Consider the following 17686-nt stretch of genomic DNA (forward strand, 5'->3'; position numbering starts at 1 on the left):
CATCGGGGGTCGGGTAAGGCAGGGAAAGGGCTAAGCTATTTGCCTTTAAAGTGGGCACCATTAGCCACAACACCCCTGCTACAACTGGCAAAAGCACAGGAGCCACCCCAGGCAGTTTTTCTGAAGGAGCTTGAACAAGCTACAACCACCCTGCTGGGGAGACAGAGAATACTGAAGAGGCAGATGGAGCTAGCTGGCCATGAGGCACTATGGTTTTTCAGTGCTCTCTATCTCCCCCTGCTGGTTGATGGACACAACCCACTCGTAATGGATTCATCTGCTTGATGACAAGGAGTTTGTATTATGTTAAGAGGTCAATGTTGTACATGTATTCCTAATAACACTGCACCTGATGGGACTATAACTAAGGCCTTGCAAGGACTTGTTACCTTAGCTGATGAGCTTGCTGAGAATTCTGGTATAGACACCACCTGGACTGGGTGGATGGACAATATTTTTGGGAAATGGAACACTTGTATAGTATCTAGTTTAACTACAATGATAATTGTTATTGCTGTATTTGTACTTCATGGCTGTTGTGTAATATCTTGCATTAGGAATTTAGTGCAACAATTAATTGAAACTGCTTTAAGTAAGAAAGAACCCATGGGACATGAATATATTCTATATGAAAGACTACATATGGACACAGAGGTTTAAAATGTTGAAGATAATGTTTACATTTCTTGTGATTTCTTTTATTCTGCATCATTATCCTCCTCTAGGATTATTCAGATGGGGAAACATAAGGCCCAGGGAAGGTTAAAGAAGGGCAATATATATATCAGTATAAACACCTTGTCTTGTTATATATAACCCAATACTATACAGTTGGTATGAATTGTGACTCACACTTACTCCCTAACATTAACACTTATGCAGGAAACTGAAATCACCCTTTAGTGCTCATGAGGTCGTATGGCAATAACGGGTCAGACAGGAACTGGATTCTCATCCTGCTAAGGGAATCTGAGTGGCCTGTAACCTAAGCCAGCCTGCGGCCAGAGCACTAACACAGAATATGTAGAATAAGTTAACGAAATAAAGGCGAGACACAGGTCCTAGGTACAGGACTAGGCTGTGGTTTATGTTTTCTGTAACACCAGGGTCACAAACCTAATATAAATGAAGTCCTTATTACAAGGCCTTCAAGGTGGGGGAGATGTAGAATTATGAGCACAAGTTATGCACTATGGAATGGGTTAAAAGGCCAGAGATTGATAAGTCTGTATGACTCTGGAATCTATCAGATATTGATGAGCCTGCATGACTCTGGAATTTATGGCCTATTATGATACCCTTAGGGGGCAAGCAGGCCTGGGAAAGAAACTAGTATAAACAAACAAAAATATTGTCTAACAGCTTAAGGAAACCAGATGCTGGAAATCAGATAATTTGTGAGAAGGATAGTTTGCAGAAAAAGTCTTGTAAATCATTGTCTGAAACAAACAATATAAGCAGGTGAATTAGAATAATATTTCGGAGATGCAGACAGAAAACATCTTGTTATGTAACTGTGAGCTCTCATGAGAAACTATTGTATTTGGTAAGTGAATAAAATTAACTAACTTTCTCATATGCATGTAGCTTTGGTTTCTTTTACCCCTCCCAGTTGAGAATGGCTGGTTCATGCTAATTTGGGAAGGGATACAAGCAGCCTAAAAACTTTGTTCCCTCCCCTGCCACAGATCACCTATGAACAGCCCCAGGCATGATGTTTCTTAACAATTAGAGGAGACCTGTCCAGGGGACAACACAGCCAGTTTGCTTTTTAGCTCTCCTCAATGAATATTCTTGAGATAGATCTGCTTGATTAGAGAACCCAACATATGCATATTCATTGTGAAAATCCTGAAACCCACACTGGCTGTGGGGTCCAAAGGACAGCTTTGGAAAGCCCCATCATACACTTCAGGAAACCAGTCAGCTTCACTGCAATAATGGGGGACTGGGTAAAACCAGATCTAAGCAGTTCTACCTTAAATCAATTCCAACTTTTACTTTTTTCCATTGTTGGAATAGGTAAACATACAGATGCTTGCAGCTGTTCCTGCTGTGCTTAAAGGCCACTCTGGAGAGGCAAAAGCACTGCTCTATTTCTCTTCCTCGCTGACCATGTGCCTACGGATATGAAACTTTTCAATTTTGTTGAGTGCATGGATAATGGAAGGAGGGAGGCTATGTATGGTTTTCTTTTCAGAAATAAAGTCAAATCTGGAGGATCTGGGGACTTCTGGGCCTGTTTTTATTTTCTGCAGCAGCAGGTTTCCATATGGAAACCGTTCCATTACTGTTTTGTCAGTGTATGATTTAGGACAGTGCTTCTCAACCCAATCCTCAGGGCACCCCCGGCCAATCAGGTTTTCAGGATATTCACATAAATAGGCATGAAATAGATTTGCATACTGAGGAGGCGGTACATGCAAATCTAACTGGTTTAGTGTGCCCCGAAAACTGGGTTGAGAAGCATATAGGGTGGAGGAGAGGAGGATGTATGGTGCACTCCAGTCTTGAAAGTATACATTTTTATCAAATTAATGTAGAATCACACAACAGAAAATGACAGCAGATAAAGAATATACAGAGGTGTATTTTCAAAGCATTTAGACTTATAAAGTTACATGGAGGGGCATAATCGAACGGCGCCGGCCATCTATTTGGCCGGCACCGCAAAGAGCAGTCCCAAACCGTAATATCGAAAAAGATGGCCGGCCATCTTTCGTTTCGATAATACGGTTGGGGCCGGCCAAATGTCAGAGATGGCCGGCATGGGTTTTTGCCAATAATGGAAACTAATGCTGGCAATCTCAAACCCGGCCAAATCCAAGGCATTTGGTCGTGGGAGGAACCAGCATTTGTAGTGCACTGGTCCCCCTCACATGCCAGGACACCAACCGGGCACCCTAGGGGACACTGCAGTGGACTTCAAAAATAGCTCCCAGGTGCATAGCTCCCGTACCTTGGGTGCTGAGCCCCCAAATCCCCACTCTCCACAACTGTACACCACTACCATAGCCCTTAGGGATACAGGGGGGCACCTACATGTGGGTACAGTGGGTTTTGGAGGGCTTAACATTTACCACCACAAGTGTAACAGGTAGGGGGGGATGGGCCTGGGTCCACCTGCCTGAAGTGCACTGCACCCACTAAATACCGCTCCAGGGACCTGCATACTGCTGTCAGGGAGCTGGGCATGACATTTGAGGCTGGCAAAAATATATATATATATTTTTTTTTTTTTTTTTGGGGGGGGGGGGGAGTGGGAGGGGGTTGGTGACCACTAGGGGAGTAAGGGGAGGTCATCCCCAATTCCCTCCAGTGGTCATTTGGTCAGTTGGGGCACCTTTTTTGAAGCTTGGTCCTGAAAAAAAAAAGGGACCAAGTGAAGCCGGCGAAATGCTCGTCAGGGCCGGCTTTCTTTTTCCATTATCGGGCGAAGCCAGCCATCTCGTGAGCACGCCCCCGTCCCGTCTTCGCTACCCTACCGACACGCCCCCTTGAAGTTTGGCCGGCTCTGCGATGGAACGCAGTTGGCGCCGGCCAAAATCGGCTTTCGATTATACCAATCTGGTCGGGTTCAGGAGATCGCCGGCCATCTTCCGATTTGTGTCGGAAGATAGCCGGCGATTTCCTTCGAAAATAAGCTGGATAGTAACCTATTGAACTCTTGAAAATGAGCCCCATAGTGTATCCTGTGTGCTCACCCATACCAACAAGTACATAGTATCTCTAAGGGATCTCTCTCAGATGTTCTCTCGTCCACCACCTCCACTGAGAAGTTGATCCATCACCATTTCCATAAGGAAGCTTTTCCTTACATTACTCCCAAGTACATCCCTGCATCTCCTTTCACCTTCATCCTATGCTCCCTGGTTCTAGAGCTTCCTTTCTACTGAAAAAGGCCGATCTCTTTTGCATTTATGATAGACATTTAAATATCTCCAAGATATATCTCCATCTTTTCTTCAAAAGTATACATATTGAGATCTTTAAGTCTGTCCCCATACACTTTATGACGAGAAACACTGCCCATTTTAGAAGTAGTCTTCAAGAAGATAGCAGTGACAGTATAGTCAACAAACAAGAATCACTCTCACAACGTACCGTCCCTCCTGCACGCTTTTCAAAAGAGCTCAAATTCATCCTGAATTTGCTGAATGAAAGTAGGATGTTTGGGTACTTGAAGGAATTTCAAGCTTATTAAAGTTGAAAACACTCCAAAGCCTGTAATTACAACCTGTACTATGGGTACTGCAGCTAAAGGTAAAGCAGTTTCACCCAACTTTAAATCTCCCCTACCCCGGCACTATCGCATGCCTTCTGTTCTTCTGCGCCACTTCGTTTTTAGTTAGTGAGGAACAAAATGCACTTTAAATCAAAACAGGATTCTTACGTCCTTGTGGAGAAGTGAGCCAAACGGCAGAACATAAGAGAAGTGGAAAGACAGTGGACCAAGCTGAAAGGAGTTATAAAAATTACAACAGATATTTATGTAAGGTAGTAAATAAAAGCAGGAAGAAGAGGAACTGATATAGTTTCCAAACAAGTGACTGCAAAAATAAAGGCAAGAGACAGCATTAATAAAATACAGAAAAACATAATAGGGATGCAGAAAAATACCACCAGATAAAACTCAAAGAAAAAATACAGCTGGCAAAAGAAAGAAAAATGGATAGAGATATAAAGATACGTGGCAAGACTTTTTTCAGGTACATCAGGGAAAGAAAGAATGCTAGAAATGGAATTCTAATGCTGAAAGATGTTGAGAATCACTGTGTAGAGAGTGATGACAGAAGAGTGGACATGGTAGACAAATACTTCTACACTGTGTTTAAGGAGAAAAATTCTGGAAAAGAATGGTGATCAGCTGACAAAGATATATAGTGTTTATGAACAACTTGAAAAACTAAAAGTGGATAAAATCACAGGGCTGTATCCCAGGATCCTGACGGAACTCAGAGAGGTTCTGGCAGGTCCTCTTAAAAATATAATACATTTTTGAAGATGGGAGATGTTCCACAGACTGGAAAAGAGTGGATGCGGTCCCTCTTCACAAACTGGTGATAAAGTAGTAGGAAACTACAGTTTAGTAAGCCTCACCAGTAATTGGAAAAGTAATGGAGGTGCTGCTAAAGAAAAAGATATATAATGAACCTTCTAGCATCCAACAGGTTGCAAGATCCAAGACAATATGGTTTTTACCATAGGAAGATAACGCCAAATTGATCTGATTGACTTCTTTGACGGGATGACCAGAGAATTGGATTGGGGATATGTGCTGGGTATAGTCTACTTGAATTTCAGCAAAGCCTTTGACACGGTTCCTCACAGGAGGCTCATTAATGAGCTGAGCAGGCTGAATTTAAGAAGCCAAAGTAGTGAACTGGACTAGAAACTTGTTGACTGAGAGATGACAGAGGGTGGTGGTAAATAGAAATCATTCAGAAGAAAAAAAATGAAGGTTAGTGGAGTGCCTAAGGTATCAGTACTGGGACTGATTCTATTCTTTGTGAGCAACACTACAGAAGGGTTAGAATATTGTTATCTTCTTGGGGTACACCCAGTGTGAAAAGGAGGGCGAGGGGGTGGATAAAATGGAAGTGGAAGAGGAGGGTCAAGAGAAAAGGGAGAAAGAACAGAGCCTTGCCCTTGCTGCTTCCCCAGAGAGAGAAAAGAAAAGGGTTTCTCCCCTCGGGGAAATGGAGGGGGGAGAAAGACTACACTACCCAGCAGCCCCGGGGAAAACCCTGGTACAGAAACTATTTCCCCCAGCAGCCTCCAGGGGAGAACCTAGACAAGGCTAGGGAGTTGTCTCCCGAGAGTAATCAGGAAAAGGAGGAACAGCTGAAGAGTGGGTGGGACGAGGAACCCATGGAGTGGCAAGAGGCCGAGGAAAGAGTGAGAGTGGAGGAGCCAATGGATATAGCAGCCTGGGCCCAATCATTGGGGAAAAAGCTGAGAAAGCAGGTAACCTCGTGGTATGGCAGCTGGGCTGAAAGGGGAAAGAAGAAGGATCATGCGGGAGAAGGGTCAGTGATATTGAAGGTGTGACCCAGAAAGGGTGGGATCCTTTGCATCTCCCCAGAGAGAGTTCAGGCTGTTTTTTGAACTGTGGATTACTGAACTGTTCAGAGTACAAAAAGTGTGTTGTTTTGAGGAGGGATTGTTGTTTCCCCCTGTGTGAACTGTTCCTAGCAAAAAGGAAGCTGTTTTTTTTTTTTGTTGTTGGCACTGTTTGCCAGTGCACCTGGAGAAGACAGGTAGCAGTGGTGTCTTTCTTTGTAGCCTGCAGACGCTCTCTCCCCAGAGGGGGGGAAGGGAGCACTGAACTGTAGGACTGTTTAAGGTGGAACAAACCGAGTTCTGGAAGCAGTGGGGTTTATGTTGCTTTCACCCCGGCTGTGCTTATGCCCTGAGAAGGGAAAACAGTGGGGCTGTGTTTTGGATTCCTGTTTTGTTTGGAACTGCTGAACTGTGAACTCCAAGGAAATAAAAACTTGCTGATTGTCTTTTGGAGCTGTGATTACCTGAAGTCCGGCCCTGTGGATTACAATGTGGCTATGAGGTTGGACATGAATACTGCTCCCTAGCTGGAGTCTCCAAGGTAGAGCGGCATGGATCTTTCACACCAGCCAGTTGGATTTTCAAGATACTCTATCTCCTGCATATTTGTTGTGGTTATCTATTGCATATACCTTGTGGTTATCCTAAAAACCTGACAGTCTGTGTGTACCGCGAGGACTGGGTTGAGAAGCACTGGGTTAGAAGGAGAAGTTTGCCTTTTTGTGGACAACATGAAGATTTGCAGGAGAGGACATTCGGAAAGACTAGACAACATGAGAAGTGATCTACAACAGAGGTGGCCAATAAAGCAGGATGAAAATAGATGTTGGTTTATTAGCTATTGCAGAAGCGAAGTACCTTCAATCTTTCTGGTGAGAAACACTGCAGAACTGGTAAGCTTTGGAGGATCACTGCAGGACTGGTTACTTTTAACATAGAAGGAATTGCTGTCTGATCCTGGTGTATCCAGCAGGTCTGGGGCCAAAGGCACCTGGATCCTGAATTGGGGGGGGGGGGGGGGAATGGATCCAACCTTTCTGGCAAGGGAAGCAGTCCTTGCATGCTCAGTGACCACTCATATAGCAATGCGAGGCTACACCCAATAGGAGGGGTTTGACCACTTGAACCCGTAGGGAATGCCAGAGGCAAAGGCCAATAAATGCAATTCAAAACGCAAAAATCGATGAGTGTATTTAATAGGTTTTTTCCTTGGAACATCCTCCTCAAAATGAATTATGGAAAAAGCTATCAATATGGTAAAAGAGTTACAAGCACAGGCACCCTCAGATTGTTATCTTTCTCCCCCCCCCCCCCTCTCCAACAACACTCATCCTCTCTTACACTCACAATTGCTTACATTCCACCTCCTTTTCGCAAGCCTGCCTCCACCAGCTTCAACCTTCCCACCTGCTCGTCATAGATGCAGCAAGATGATACAGGGGCTCATTTTCAAAGCACTTAAAAGTTCCATAGATAACTATGGAACTTTATAAGTCTAAGTGTTTTGAAAATGAACATCACAATACCATGTTTTCAAAATTTTGCATTTCGTAATATATTCTTGCTGTCTTTCTATATGCTGATTTTCTTTTATTATTTTGTTTAGGTTAATTTTCATTTTTCAAACTTTTCCCTATTAATTCATTTTATCTTTGTCCACATTTCCTCTTCTGTTTGATTTCTTAAGATTTTCCTTGTTACTCATTCTATTCTCAGCATTTCCTCTAGATTATTCCGTCATGCTGGAACCTAGAACATAAGCAAAAGAAAGATGACATTTCTTTTGTTTTCCCTGTTTCTTCTGTATTCCTTATCCTATCTATATTCTTCTATTCTCCTCTCTGCTCCTCTTCTCCCCGCTCAGCCTTCCCCACATCTTTCCTCTCTTTCTCCATCCCTCAACACCACCCTCTCCCTTCTTACTTCTCTCTACAATTCAACTCCTTGACACTCATCTTTCCTCATTACCCTTCTCTCAGTTTTTCTTCCTCTCACTTCTCTCCTTTAACCATCTCTCTTTCTTGCACCTTCTATCCCTCTCCCCATCCTTCCCTCATTCTCTCTCTTTCAGTCATTCCTTCTGACACATATTCTCTCTCTTGCCATCTTTCCCAGCACTCACTCTCCTGGCTCCAGCCTTCCCAGCACTCAAGTCATTCTCTCTCACTTTCCCCATAGATCACTCTCTCTCCTTTTTCTTCCATCTCCCAGTACTCTCTTCCTCCTTTGGTTCATTCTGCCCTCTACTAGGTCTAGTATGTCTCCCTCTTCTTCCTCCCCAACTCGCCCACCAACTTCTCTTTTCAAACATCACGTCATGCTGAGGCCCTTTCTCAAGGCAGTAATAAAAAAAATTAAAAACCGTTAACTATTACTGGAGCCTTCGTACCTCTGCTGCATCCTGCCCCCAAGGCAGGACACAAAGGATCCATGATGTTCATTACTGCTTTTAATTTTACTGTCGCTGCTTGTCGAAAAAGGAGCCCCAGAATAAAGAGAGGTTTGAAATGATAAAGGGGATGGAACGTCTGAAGAGGTTAAGACTACTACTACTTATCATTTCTATAGCGATACTAGACGTACGCAGCACTGTACACTTGAACATGAAGAGACAGTCCCTGCTCGACAGAGCTTACAATCTAATTAGGACAGACAAACAGGACAAACAAGAGAAAAGGGAATATTAAAGTGAGGATGATAAAATAAGGGTTCTGAACAAGTGAATAAGGGTTAGGAGTTAAAAGCAGCATCAAAAATGTAGGCTTTTAGCTTAGATTTGAAGATGGCCAGAGATGGAGCTTGACGTACCGGCTCAGGAAGTCCATTCCAGGCATATGGTGCAGCAAGATAAAAGACTTCAGCTTGGAAAAGAGACGGCTGAAGGCAAGAGATCTACAAAATCTTGAGTAGCGTAGAACTGGTAGGATTTCTGCCGGGTACTTGTGACCTGGATTGGGCACTGTTGGAAACCATGGGCTAGAGATGGACCATTTATCTGACCCAGTATGGGTACTATGTTTTAAATTAATGAGTACAGGGAATAGAGAAGAAATCAGAGGTGGTGGCAGAAGATGGAAGGGGATTTAAATTTTTAATGGACTGGGGCCTTCCTCTTTCAAGCAACAGCATGTGGGGGTGCCCCTCCCCCACCCCTCCAAACTATACCTATGGTTACAAGGATAACAGTGGAGTGGACATCTAATACTCTCTTTACTAGGAGATTTACAGGACATGGGAGAAGCTGAAGTTCCACCAGAGAAGATTTATTTACATTGTTCTCTTGTAATTGATAAGAAATTTAATACTGAAATACCGAGTGCAACACTGGGAAAAAGCGTACATAAGAACATAAACGTTGCCATACTGGGACAGACCAAAGGTCGATCAAGCCCAGCATCCTGTTTCCAACAATGGCCAACATAGGTTACAAATACCTGGCAAGATTCCGAAACAGTACAATACAAAGATTGAGGGAATAGCTTGGAATGCAGTTTCACCACTTATTTTCAGGCTCCAGAGCAAAAGAGGTGATCTGCTCTAGCACCTCCCTTTCAAGAAACTTGCAGGGAAGGGAAGAGGAGGAAATTAGCCTGGAGCACAGCAGTCACTCTACTCCCTAAACCAGCCTCTCTTCTCCTGTTACTCTTATCCCTGGTTCACCCTTCCCAGGTTCCACAGTTCTACTTCTTTTTTGTCTGCAAATTAAGCTATGACAAAGATACAACACAAACAATAGATCAGATTAGATAGTCCCTAAGAAAGAGTGGTACAAGTTCTCTCTTCTGATGCATGGAGAGGGCGCAGATATGGGAACAGGAGGCCAACATTCAGAATTTGGAACAGAAGTATTCCACAAGTAAGTGTATGGTGCACGTGTGAGAATCTTGAAAATGCAGGAATGATGCAAAAGGGAGAAAGGGGATTTATCTGGAAAAGCAATGGCTATATATATATATATATATATATATATATATATACACATATGAAAATATGAAATAAAAACTTTGAAGAAAGTTAAAAGCACAAAAAAAAAAAAGGAACAAAACCCCTTAATAGTAATTAAATAACATTTTTGGTAGTCTATTTCAAAGAGTCTCCGGTCCAAGCACCAACCACAGCAAACCCTCCTTAGCTGTTATATAAACCCAATTGGCCTGAATAAAATAAGTATTTTCTATGACAGAGTTGCATAGTGTAAAAGAAAATTATTGATTTTCTAGGTATTATAAATGGGTCATCCCAAGCTTCAAGTAAAGCAGTAATAGGGAACGAAAGGATGCAGCACTAAGGTGGATATTTGCACCATGGCATGCATGCATCTTGGCTTGGACAGATTGCTTCTTAACAATAAGTTGGATCTGACTTAATTTTAAGGAAAAAAAAACTGACCCACTCAGCCCTGGGGATTCCTTCCATCCCTCCTTTCCCTGCCAGGGGCTGCCTCTGAACAGCCCAAGTAGATTGATTCTTAGCAATAAATTCAGATCCGTAGGAGACCCCCAATCCTCCTGATCTGACTTTTAACGTTCAGGAGGTGGGGGGGGGGGGGGGGGGGGGGGGGAGGAAGACAGTCCTGGGGCAAGGTAACCCAAACAAAGCAGTGCAGAGCAAGATGGAAACACAACCGAGCAACACTCCGCTTCAAATGCTGGTTTGCCTGGGGAAGGTGAGCACAACCGATGCAGGGCATAAGTAAAAGCCAGCTCTTCCACGACATCAATGTAAGCTGTTATCATAAGCAACAAAACAGCGAGCCACAGGGCCACGGACCCACCAATATACTGTCCAACATAGCATCAGGGACTTGGGAGATTGGTGTGGGGCCTGGGCTTGGTTTGTTTGCTCTCTCCAACCGAACAGATGTTCCGCTATCTCTAGGAAGTATAGACTGGATCCAGGTTTTACCCCCGTCTCTTTATTTAAAATTGCAACAGTTCTGATACCCCTCTTCTCAAAAGTTTTACAGTGTTGAAATAAGAAAATCATAGCAAATTCTGCCTCATAGACTAGGGAAAAATATCTCCCCATGGACATCCAACAACAACAAAGGGTACCACACAGCTAGCAGACAAGAGCTCCTTCCACGCTGCTGCCAATTCACAGCCTGTCTTTGTGTCGTGGCCTGACCCTCTGCTCTCCAAAAGATTCCAGGAAAATACGGGTCCTACTCACCCATTAGGCCAGGAAAGAGCAGGAGAAGCAGCAGCAGCGGTGGCCCGAACCAGGAACCCTGAAGAGGGCTGCGGCCCATCTCCGCTGCCGGGGAGCCAGACCCGGCGGAGGCGGCAGCGGAGTCCGAGTCTCGCAGACAGGGCCACTTCCTCCCTCTCGCACTGTCCCACGGCCACCTACGAGCTCCCAGAAACAGCCGTTGGCCCTACCGCCTCCGCAACTGCGCAACCATAACAGCTCGTGCTGAGGGAGCGTGGGGGAAAGGGGATATGTGTGTCTCGCGCTCCTTCGCCCGTCACGTAGCCTCGCGGTAAATCATCAACAACACACCGCTGCCACCCAGCAGCTCGCCATCTCATCTGTGAAGCACAAAGCACAATACCCAAGCAGCATAGGTTGGCTTGGCACTTCCGTCGCTCGATCTGATAATATCGATTACACTTGGCTGCCTAGGACTCGCGCAGTACCAACCCGATTGTGTTCTGCATCCGCTGTAATCGATGGCCGAGAACATAGATATCCACAATCGAGAGGGGGAGAGAGAACAAAGCAAAGCAGCTGCTTTGTTTGGGGTGCGTGTGACGTCACAAGTCAGTCTCGGTTTATTCATAGAACTAGCAGATGGCTTCGGGTCAGTCAGTCTCTGGGAACAGATGGACAGGATGTGCATCTAAACAATACAGCTGTAGGTTATTTCTCTAGAAGAAGCCGGCCTACGCGTCCAAGAATTTAGTGGATACAGAAACCAAAATAAAAATATTAAAACAGCAGTTTATGTGGTTCAAGGCCTTCAGATAGCTTACGATTCAACATTTTTTATTGATGACAATACAAAAGAAATACATCCAATTATCTGAATACACATAGACTGAAAATACACATGTACTCCTTAAACCAAAATGGTACAATCCGTCATCAAACTTTTTAACATTTTAACCCATTTGTTCCCCTCTGTTTTGTGTTTATGTTTCAACCCCCTCATTCTCCCTTCTGAAGAAAAAAAAAAAGACCGTCAAAATCCATTTAGTACCAAACTTCGTGCTTTTGGTGACAGAGATTGAATATAGGGCCTCCAAATTTCCAGAAACCGAGCTCTCCCCCTAGGGGAGGGTCCCACCGCCTTCCTCTCATGCCACAACAGATCATGTAGCCGATTTCTCCATTGCCAGTAATCTGGAGGGGTCACATCCAGCCATTTGTTCATAATTAATTTCTTCCCCAATATACAGGCCCTGCGTATAAATTGTTTCTGCCCTCTTTGTTGAAGAACAAAAAGTTCATACTTATCTAGCAAGATCCCTGTTGGGGTGAGACCAATCCGGGACTGCATGAGACCTCCTAGGTATCTAAATATCTCCTCCCAGTATGTTTTTATATAAGGACACTCCCATAGACAATGAAAGAGTGTACTCTCTATCCGTTTACATTTAGAGCAGAGGGGATCCGTCACCCCTCCCATTTTAAACACCTGGGCTTTGGTCATATATGCTCTGCATAATATTCTGTATTGACATTCTCTGAGCTGAGCGTTGACCGATAACCCGGGAATCCGAGATATTAATTTAATATAATCCATCTCCAGGTTAGGTCTCTGCAAATCTGCCGCCCAGCGAGCTGTTATGGCTGTCATATCCTTCCGCGGCCCCAATGTCCACAAAATCTTATGGAGTCCTGAGACTGACAGTCTCTCTCCCGGCACCGCCTTGAACAATTCCCTGATTTCCTCCCGTGCCCACTACCCAATTTCCCCGGATTCAGAGTTTGGACATAATGCTTCAGTGTTGATATGCAAACTCGTGGCGAAAATCTATCCCCACACCTAAAGCCCCTAAGCTTAACAGGGTTCCCTGCGACCCCAGAACATGTTCCACCCTCGTGATTCCTAAAGCTGCCCAGCTGCGGAACACTTTATTCTCAGAACCAGGTGAAAACTGGGGTTACCCTGGAGTGGTATAAGAATCAGATATGTCTGCCTCTGTGCCCCAGTATCTGTTTAGATCTTTCCAAACTTCCCGTAATGGCCCCAACAATAAGCTTCTTTTCAGGTTACTTGGCACCGCTCAGTGCATTCCATGGATCAAGAATATAAATGAAATGGTGCAAAAAAAGGTCTTGTTCCATCTCCGGGGCGTGTAATCCCTTCTATCTACACAACCAATCCCCCAAATGTCTCAGAAGGCATGCCTGATTATAACGCTTTATATCTGGGATGCCCATAGCCCCCCTCCCTTCATGAGCCCACCATCACTTCATTCGGCATCTTAGGCTTTTTCCCGTTCCAAATGAACTGTCCTAGATATTTATAAAACTGTGTGATATCTTTAGTACGCAGATATAACGAAGAACCTGGAGCGTATAAGCCATCTGGGGAATTCAAGCATACCAAACAACTGAGCCCGTCCATGCATCGTAAGTGGCAGGACCGCCCATTTCTTCAGATAGCTTAAATAGCTTACATTTAAAGATTTTTTTTTACATATTACATTACATATTAGACATAGGTAATTTTTTTCCTCCCCAGGAGCATGAGGCTGCTGTACATAGAGAGGCAATCAAACCAAGCAGTACATCTGGAAAGGTGTGCACAGAAGCTCCATATTCATTATTTCAGGGCCAACTCAAGGGATAGTGGTGCCCTGAGCCAGCTTGCTTTGGCGGCGCCCACTCCCCCAACAGCATGGGGGCACAGAGAATGCAGGGCCTGCTTAACTATAGGTCCAGGTGAGGCTCTTGCCCAGGCCACCAATGATTAAAGGTTCAAAAAATACCCAGCCTCTGACCTCATCTGGTCTACAGGTTAAGCATATTTACCCCTCCCTATGGGTCTCGGCAGTGCTTCCTCACTTCTCTCACCCCCCACTTTGCAGTCCTGTAAAATTTATGTCAGTCACCGGTGGGAGCAACAGCAGCAGCATGACAGTCTGCCTTTGGCCAGCCCTTGGGTCTTCTTTTTGCTGCGCCCCATCTGATGCAATTTTCTGTTGGCAGGACGCAGCAGAGGGAAGAGCCGGGCAGGCCGAATGCAGACCGTCATGCTGCTGCAGTTGATGCTGGCAACTGATGTAAACTTTACAGGACCATGGTGGAGTAAAAGAGGTGAGGGAGTAGTGCTGGACCCACAGGGAGGGAGACAGAAGAGGAACAGAGGGGGGAGGAGAAGGGGAGAGATGCTGAACCTGCAGGGAGAGATGGGGCACCAAAAGAGATGTGATGTAATGCATTGGGGGAGGGGGCGCCGCCAAAGCAAGCTGGCTCAGGGCACCACTATCCCTTGAGTTGGCCCTGAAATAATGAATCTGGAGCTTCTGTGAACACCTTTCCAGATGTACTGCTTGGTTTGATTGCCTCTCTATGTACAGCAGCCTCATGCTCCTCGGGAGGAAAATAATTAGCTATGTCTAATATGTAAACCACTTTGATTGTAACCACAGAAAGGTGGTATATCAAATCCCATCCACTTTCTGTCAAGGCCTTTTAAATCTTAATATCCATGAAGCCTTAATGACCTAGAAGTATAACCTCGGCACACCAGCACACACCTGAAGCCTCTTTATTTTCTGAAGTTTATTTCTTAATTCGACTTGTAATTAAACTCTGGAATTCGTTGCCAGAGAACGTGGTAAAGGGGTTAGCTTAGCGGGGTTTAAAAAAAAGGTTTGGACGGCTTCCTAAAGGAAAAGTCCATAGACCATTATTAAAATGGACTTGGGGATAATCCACTGTGTATATCTAGGATAAGCAGCATAAAATGTTTTCTACTTTTTTGGGATCTTGCCAAGTATTTGTGACCTGGATTAGCCACTGTTGGAAACAGGATGCTGGGCTTGATGAACCTTTGGTCTGTCCCGGTATGGCAATACTTATGTTCTTATAAAAATACTTTATTCACAACAATATGTCTTCAGAAGTATTGCCCCCAGGACAAGAGACTCCGTGATTCTAAGAGCTATATCAGTAGTTGGAGACAGAAATCTGAAGAAAAGCAGCTTTATTGCTGAGGTGGGAAAATAGTTAAACAGATGCAAGCAGTTCAGAGCTGGGTGGCTGGAATGTGCAATATATTATGAGAAAGAATGAATGAAGTAAAAAACGAGTTCGTTACAAGGGGGGGGGGGGTATCAGGACAAATGCTGTAGGAAGCAAGATGGAGAATGACTCATGGTGAAGGAGAGGTCAAGAAGGGGCTCACACAAGCCCAGGGAGGAGGAGGTAAAGGGACTAATAGGAACATAGTCTGCCATCAGGTAGCAGAGGTGGTCCCAGGGGGCAGTCCTCGATTGGAGGGAAAGGTCATGCCCAGCTAACCTCAGGACAGAGACAGTAAGAATGACCAGGAAATGACAGCAGGTAGACAAAATAGCCAAGCTTGACTGAGAAAGAGAGGAGGTCTTTGCAGGAGAATTGGTCAATAGTAACAGACTTCATACAGACAAGCAGGAGTGACTACATTACATGTGAGACTACATTATACCCAATGCATTGCTAATATATCTTTGCAGTGAGGACTGCAGCAGTAAAAATCCTTAGAAGTGAGAATAAGAGTAAAGGCATTAAACACATTTTAGGGCTACAATTGTCACGACTGTGGTCGTGACCCCACTTTCGGACTCACCTTGTCTTCCAGTGGTCAGCTTCAGAGGTGGATCCAGTCTGTTTTTTTCCTTGCATTGTTGCCTCTGCTACCACTTCTGTATTTCAAGCCTCACTCTAGTGTTCTGTGGGCTTCAAGCCTTACTCTGGTATTCAGTGTGTTTCAAGCCTCTTTCCTGTAGTCATGACATCATCAGTGAAGGCCTTCATAAGGAAGGTAAGAACTTTCATTCCGGCCTTTACAATGCCAAAGGTCTCCAGGTTTTCCTGTATGCTTGCAGCTCTTCTGCCTTGTTCGTTGTCGGTGTGCTTGTGTAGCACTTCTGCCTTGTTTCCTAGCCTGTGTGGGCACTTCTGCCTTGTTTCTTTTGTTTGCTAGTGTGCCTGTGTGGCACTTCTGCCTTGTTTCTTATTTGTTTGTCTGTGTGCTTGGGTTAGCACTTCTGTCTTGATTTTTGCTTGTTGTCTGTGTGCATGTGTGTCTGTTGTGTCCCTTGCCTGTTTGCTGGTGTGATGGTTTATCTCTTCTGCCTTGCCTATTGTTCTGCCTAGTCTGCTTCTGCTTCTGCCTATGTGTACGTGCCTTCTTTTTTGCCTTTTTGCTTAGGTTCCAGTTCGCCTTGCGGCCTGTATGAGAGGGCTCTGGTGTGCATGTGTTCCAGTTCATCCTTGCGGCCCATTCGAGTGCCTTTTTTCTATCTTTAATTGGCTCTGCTCCTATGTATTGTGTTCCTATCTAGCCAAGCTCTGCTCCTATGTACTGTGTTCTTATCTAGCCAAGCTCTGCTGCTGTGTACTCTGATCTTGCCTAGCCAGGCTCAGTTCCCCGTTCCTGCCAGTGTGCTTATTGCACTTCTAGTCTATTTCAGTCCTGCCTGTTTAGTCCAGTCCTGGTTGGAAGGTTTGCCTGCTGCTGCTGTTCATTGGCAGTGGCCCAAGAGCTCAAGTTTTCCCTGAATCTGTGACAGTTTGCTAAGACCCCAGAGGTCGTGACTGTGACAGTTTGCAAAGGCCCTGAGGAACAGTCCATGGCATTCATACTAGTTCTTCCTACGAAGAGTGGCTTGTAAGGGGAAAAGGGATTTGAGAGAGGGTGCAGACAGATTGGACTGATGGCTAGGGAAAGGGAGGGTTTGTGGTGGAGGCTGCAGACTGATTTATTTTACACAGACAGTACAGCAAACAGCTCACACAGAGCCATTACAGAAGTTTTGTACAGCACACCAGTTCTTCCTGTCTTTCTTAAAAGCAGATGGACCTAACTCAATCCAGCTTAAAATAAATACAAAGTATCCTTTTGAAAAAAGAAAACGGTGAGTCTGGAGCTAAAAATGCCTATTTTCTTTTCCTGTGAGAAAAAAGTTAAGCTGCACACATTCCTCCAAGGCTGTAGTGGGCGGTGTCGGGGTTTTTTAACATCACTTCCCATCGCATGACTCCATCCAAGGTAGCAGCCAGTACTGGAAACAGGAAGTGATGTAGTGCGTCCAGTGGTAGCTGCCATCTTGGAAAAAGAGAAATGGCTATGAATCACTTCCCATGACATCACTAAAATGGGGCAGGGTTTGGTTAGGGTCATGCTAAAAGGTCCAGGCTTGGGGCAGGGCTATGCAAATAAGGTGGGGCTATGGCAGAGTTATGCAAAGGGGGTGGGGCTGAGATACAACATTTGATGACATCAAAGGGGCCAGGGTGTGGGCAGGGCTTGGGTGTGTCCTCATTTCTAATTGGCTTCCAGGACCAGAAGAGGGCATGGCCACCTGTCAAAAATATGCAAATTAGCTTTGACAAAAGCCAGTGAAGTACACTACTCCCCAAAGGGACCCAAAACAACCACCAACAAAGGTCTGGGTCCAGGTAG

The 17686-nt window shown here is 44.8% G+C and overlaps 1 protein-coding gene across 1 annotated transcript in view; it reads right to left on the reverse strand.

Annotated features, from left to right (window-relative positions):
* LRP12 (LDL receptor related protein 12) overlaps nucleotides 1–11708 on the reverse strand; it is a 206027-nt gene extending 194319 nt beyond the window's left edge. The window contains 1 exon segment of the mRNA XM_030217957.1: nucleotides 11236–11708. Coding sequence (XP_030073817.1) covers nucleotides 11236–11314 — 79 coding nt within the window. The 5' untranslated portion in view covers nucleotides 11315–11708.
* Nucleotides 11709–17686: the final 5978 nt, after the last annotated feature.

The sequence above is a fragment of the Microcaecilia unicolor genome, chromosome 1 (assembly GCF_901765095.1).
Source record: "Microcaecilia unicolor chromosome 1, aMicUni1.1, whole genome shotgun sequence".
NCBI classification, from domain to species: domain Eukaryota; kingdom Metazoa; phylum Chordata; class Amphibia; order Gymnophiona; family Siphonopidae; genus Microcaecilia; species Microcaecilia unicolor.